At 35.1% G+C, this 5765-nt stretch overlaps 1 protein-coding gene across 1 annotated transcript; it reads right to left on the bottom strand.

The window, feature by feature from the left end:
* Window positions 1-394: 394 nt before the first annotated feature.
* Window positions 395-3062, bottom strand: HELRODRAFT_68275 (hypothetical protein; the record flags this gene model as incomplete). Its single annotated transcript, XM_009026960.1, has 8 exons — window positions 395-568; window positions 701-836; window positions 1199-1350; window positions 1897-2034; window positions 2327-2424; window positions 2710-2743; window positions 2865-2941; window positions 2999-3062. Coding segments are annotated over 8 exons (873 nt in total), but the record flags the coding sequence as incomplete, so codon positions are not given.
* Between the last annotated feature and the right edge of the window lie 2703 nt (window positions 3063-5765).

Below are 5765 nucleotides of genomic sequence, written 5' to 3'. Positions count from 1 at the left end.
CTGTTTTTTGCACTTCTTGTTAACTGCCATTTTGAATAAATAATGATTGATTGAGAGACGGAAGGTAAAAGAAATGAATGAATAAATGAATGAATGAATGAATGAATGAATGAATGAATAAAGGAATGAATAAATGAATGAATGAATAAAGGAATGAATGAATGAATGAATGAATAAAGGAATGAATGAATGAATGAATGAATAAACAAAATACTTATTCATCAGCTAACTTTTATATTTGTTGATCAACTCTTTATCATGGAAAAACTAAAAAATTAAAAAAAAAAATTGTTCATATATCAGCTGGCAAAATAGTGTAATGGTTAAGACGCTTGCTTTTGGCGTCACAGTTACTAAGTTTGAATGCAAGAAGATCCCCGAAATCTATAACATTTTATTTAGCAAGCAAACTCACTTCAAATTGATTGGTCAGTTTACTATTGATGACGACAGCATTAAGAGTCACGAGGTCACAGTTGAATACGTTAATGAATTCATCCGGGCTGAAGGTCGTATCGCCCATTATATAGTAACCAACCAAGCAGTTGTATATGAATTCGTATTGAATCTGTGCGATTGGTTATTTAGTTGGCTTGGGTCACTACACCAAAACCAATCAGACTATCACCACCACAAACTAACAAACTACTCTACCAGCAGCCCCACCACTACCACCATTAGCAGCAGCAGCAGCACAAACCTTAGTTTGCACCATGTTCGCTCTTTCCTCTCTCATCTTCATGATGCACTCCTGCACGTTCAGTTGTTCATTCATTGACGCTCTTTCCAGTAGGTTATCAACTGATAAGAAACATCCCGTTCTACCTATGCCAGCGCTGATGAAGATGATGAGGATGATGATGAAGATGAAGGTGATGGAGAAGAAGAAGAAGAAGATTGGTGAGAAGATGGATGGGTTAAAAATCAAGTGTACTGATATAAAATTTTGAAGAAAAATCGATTAGAAAATTTATTAAAAAAAAAACTACAATGGAATAATGTTTGAAGATAAATTTGAAAAGTTATCAAATTGAGTTGATATTTTCTACCTATAATAGTTAGTTATACATCTACCAGTCAATCAATCAACTAATTAATAGCTTATCAATCAATCAATCAACCAACCATCCAACCTGCAAACCAATCAATAGGAATATCAACCAATCAACCAACCAACCAGCCAAACAGCCCTGCTAACCTGCAATGGACCAGTGAAACACACTGCCTCTCGTTAACAATACTTCGATATTTCTTCCTAAAAGCCAGGAAGAAGAGCAAATCATCTGGAACCCCGTTGTCAGGCCATGGCGAGAAATGAAGTTGCGTCAGTTGGAGCTTTGTACTTTTGGGCTATGAAAAAAATATGGAAGGATTAGCAATCCCAGCGTATCTGTATCCTCTTTTATATCATCCGGCCCAGCTGTTCATCTTTTCATTCATTCATTTCTTCATACATTCATTCATTCCTTCATTCATTCATTCATTCATTCAATCAAACAAACTGCTGAATCTGAAAAATACGAAATAAAATTGAAAAATATAGAAACGGCCATTCCTCAGGAAAAAATAATGATGTATCCATCTTGATTCGAATGTTGTGTTAGATAGAGTTAATTAATCACTATGTGACGTGCGCTGAAAACGTTGCATGTCTGGGTAGGTGCAACAACGTTTTGAATGTGTCGTGAAGTGTGGTCTGCATGCTATGTATGAAGGAACATGTGTGTACTTTGTGCAGTGCGAGTGTTGTTAGTAAAAATAAATCTCTATATAAATTATTAAAAAACCATTTTAAAACAATTTGTGGCACTCTACGTAGCTGCCTAATAAAGACAGAATTATTAATGACAATCCTTACAGAATAAATTACAACATAGAAACGAATTCGCCAACAACAACAACAACACTTACAGTCTCAACGACAAATTCTCTCTGAACATAATGTGACCAGTTGGTGACCGACTGACCTATGACCTTATAGCCCCCGTAGCTTACGTCACAGCCCTCTTCTGGCCAGTATTTGTGGCATTTGGACTGGGTAGTTTGAAATTTTGTTGGTAATTAAGCTGTTTTTTGTAATTGTTTAGTATTTTTATACTTGTATAGAAGGATTGTGTAATTTAGATGGTACAAATTGAATATTTAAATATTTGAATTTAAATAAATTCGTTTAAGTAATCTTCTGATCGAGTGTGCTATTCAGAGATGATCAAGAAATTAAGTTTGTAGTTAGGTGATAAAATATGCAATCTAGTAATCAGTTATCAAGTAGTTAACCCAGTATTAAAGTCATAAATTATTGGAGTAACTTAGTAACTGGTCTAACTTTGCTGTTCTCAACGATGTCACATAGCATCACAATCAGACCAACGCCTTGCTCGCCAATCATCCGCCAGAAATCATGGACCGTGTTGTTTGTTGGCGCTGTGTGTGTATATGTGTTTGTATTTGTAAATATATGTGTGTGTGTTTGTGTGTTCATGTGTGTATGTATGTTGTTATGTGTGTTTGTGTGTTTGTGTGTGTTTGTATATATATATATATATATATATATATATATATATATATATATGTGTGTGTGTGTGTGTGTGTGTGTGTGTGTGTGTGTGTGTGTGTATGTGTTTTGTGTGTGTGTATGTGTGTTTGTCCTTGTACTCTAGCAAGGCTATTAAACTAGTAATTAGCAATTTAATTAATCATGCGACTGACCTTGGGCTGCGATTATAATTGGACAACGACAGCCCTGAAATTAACATAATGAGGTAAATAAAGACTAATTAGTATGCAAACTAAATGGATGAATGGATGAATAAATGAATGAAAGAATGAACGAACGAATGAATAGACGAATGAATAAAATCAACCGTGATATAGCTGGCGTTAATGTAATCGGAGAATTCACTTCCAGGCAGTTGTCTCAGAATGACGCGATTGTTATCATCTGGTGACGTCATAGTAATAGTAATAATAATAATAATAGTAATAAAAACGAACTAACATGGTAGGATATTTTGAAATCTGTTTTTATTCTTCAGCTGTTTCTGCATGGCATAGGCACACGATATGTTACTCTCCGTGTGGAGGGCCTGGTGACAATGATGATTGTGACGCGATGATGATAGTGATAGCTTTAATGATGATGATGATAATGATGATAAGGATTGTTGAAGTCATGATTATGATTGTCTACCTTAAATTCAGATACAAATTTTTGGGAATTCCCGGCTACGTAGGCGGGGAATTCCTCGATTTTCAGTTTCACTTGTTCTTCGGATATCATCGCAGCGTGCACTCCAGCTACTGATTTGCTATCGTTATGAAGAACTGGCGATGATGATGATGATGATCTATTGATGATGATGATGATCTACTGATGATGATGATGATCTACTGATGATGATGATGATCTATTGATGATGATGATGATCTATTGATGATGATGATGATCTACTGATGATGATGATGATCTACTGATGATGATGATGATCTATTGATGATGATGATGATCTATTGATGATGATGATGATCTACTGATGATGATGATGATCTATTGATGATGATGATGATCTACTGATGATGATGATCTATTGATGATGATGATGATCTATTGATGATGATGATGATCTACTGATGATGATGATGATCTACTGATGATGATGATCTATTGATGATGACGATGATCTATTGATGATGACGATGATCTACTGATGATGATGATGATCTACTGATGGTGACGATGAAGATGAGGATTCTGAAATAATGATGATGATGAAGAACTAAACTCAAACTTTTATCTTTTGATTGCTGCCTCGAATATCGTACGCTTGGTGAGTAGGCTCCATCTTTTAGCATCATTTTTTTATCATTCTTATTATTATTCTTATGATTTTTACTATTTTTAATCTTTTTTGATGGTGACGTTGACTTTTCGTTCCTCTTCATCTTCCTGTTTTGATTAAATGGATGACAGAATGATTGATTGAACGGAGGAATAGATTAATGATTTCTGCCGCGCGGATGAATGGATGTGATAAAATTTTACGTACAGAAAAATAGAATGATGAATGAACGAATGAATTAACAAATAAATGAGTGAATGAAAGAATGAACAAATGAATAAATGAATGAATGAACGAACAAACAAAAAACGAATGACTAAACGGATAGACTGATGGAAATTATTTAAAAAAAAATCAATTAAAAAATATATAAACTTATTAACCTTCTACATACAAAGACGCCGATGATGATGAAGACGACGATGAGGACGAAGACGATGATGATGATGATGATGAGTGAAGATTGCCTTTGAGTACCTTATTATTATTATTTTAATTATTCTTTTTCTTATTATTATTATTATTATCACCATCATCGTCGTCGTCGTCATCATTCTCACATTATAATCGTCATCACGTCATCGTCATCAGCATCATCATCATCATTGTCGTCGTCATCAAAAAACTTTTGCATGCATCCCAGAGGTGTTCCTTGTCGAATCCATCTTTGCACAAGCACTGAACAAGTTGGTTCTTGGCGTCACCGTAGCAATACTCGACACTGGAGCAGTTCATAGTAGAACAATCTGAAGAGGACGGAGCGATTGAATGAATGCATGCATGGATGAGTGAGTGAATGAGTGAATGAATGAGTAAGTGAATGAGTGAGTGAGTGAATGAGTGAGTGAATGAATGAGTGAATGAGAAAGTGAATGAATGAGTGAATGAGTAAGTGAATGAGTGAGTGAGTGAGTGAATGAGTGAATGAATGAATGGGTGATTGTCCGATTATGATTACTGTATGAAGAAAGTGAATAATTAATTGATTTTGTTTTGGAGATAGGATACGCACATTTAGGAACGTATTAAATTACATACAAATTTTCACTCACTCTCTCTCTTTTTCTCTCTCTCTCTCTCTCTCTCTCTATTTCTTTCTTTCTTATTTTATTCATTTTTCTTACCTCTTTTACTGCAAGTTTTGCCGCTCCATCCATCCATGCATTTTTTTCTGATGTTGCCGTTGTTGAAGCATTGGCCAGTGGCGAACTCGCACCAAACGCCCTTAGCACAGCTGCACTTGAGAGTGCACATGTACCCGAATGTACCGGGTGGGCAGGCTTCAGTGGGTTCGTTAAGTTCAAAGTTCGAAGTTCATTTTGAAAATATAATGATGATCAAAACGACGGTAACGATGGTGATGATGATGGTGAGGATGATAACGATGATGACGATGATGATGACAATGATAAAGATGATGATGATGGTGGTGGTGACAATGATGATGATGATGGTGGTGGTGATGATTAGGATGACTAACTTAGATAACTTTTAGTTGCAAGAACGTAAGTAGCTTCATGGTTTCTAGCACCCTTACCACAGGAACACTTTCCATTAGACTAATGAAATTATCATTATTATTATTATTATTGTTTTTGCTATTGTTGTGTTGTTAGTAGTAGTAGTAGTAGTAGTAGTAGTAGTAGTAGTAGTAGTTGTAGTAGTAGTAGTAGTAGTTAGCAGTAGTAGTAGTAGTAGTTAGTAGTAGTAGTATTAGTAGTAGTAGTAGTAGTAGTAGTTAGTAGTAGTAGTAGTTAGTAGTAGTAGTAGTAGTAGTAGTTAGTAGTAGTAGTAGTAGTTAGTAGTAGTAGTAGTAGTAGTAGTAGTAGTAGTAGTAGTAGTAGTAGTAGTAGTAGTAGTAGTAGTAGTAGTAGTAGTAGTAGTAGTACTAGTAGTAAAAGTAGTAGTAGTAGCGGTAGCAGTAGT

The sequence above is a fragment of the Helobdella robusta genome, assembly GCF_000326865.2.
Source record: "Helobdella robusta unplaced genomic scaffold HELROscaffold_5, whole genome shotgun sequence".
Classification (NCBI taxonomy): Eukaryota; Metazoa; Annelida; class Clitellata; order Rhynchobdellida; family Glossiphoniidae; genus Helobdella; species Helobdella robusta.
Note: the sequence above shows the minus strand (reverse complement) of the source record. Positions and strands in the feature narration are given on the sequence as shown.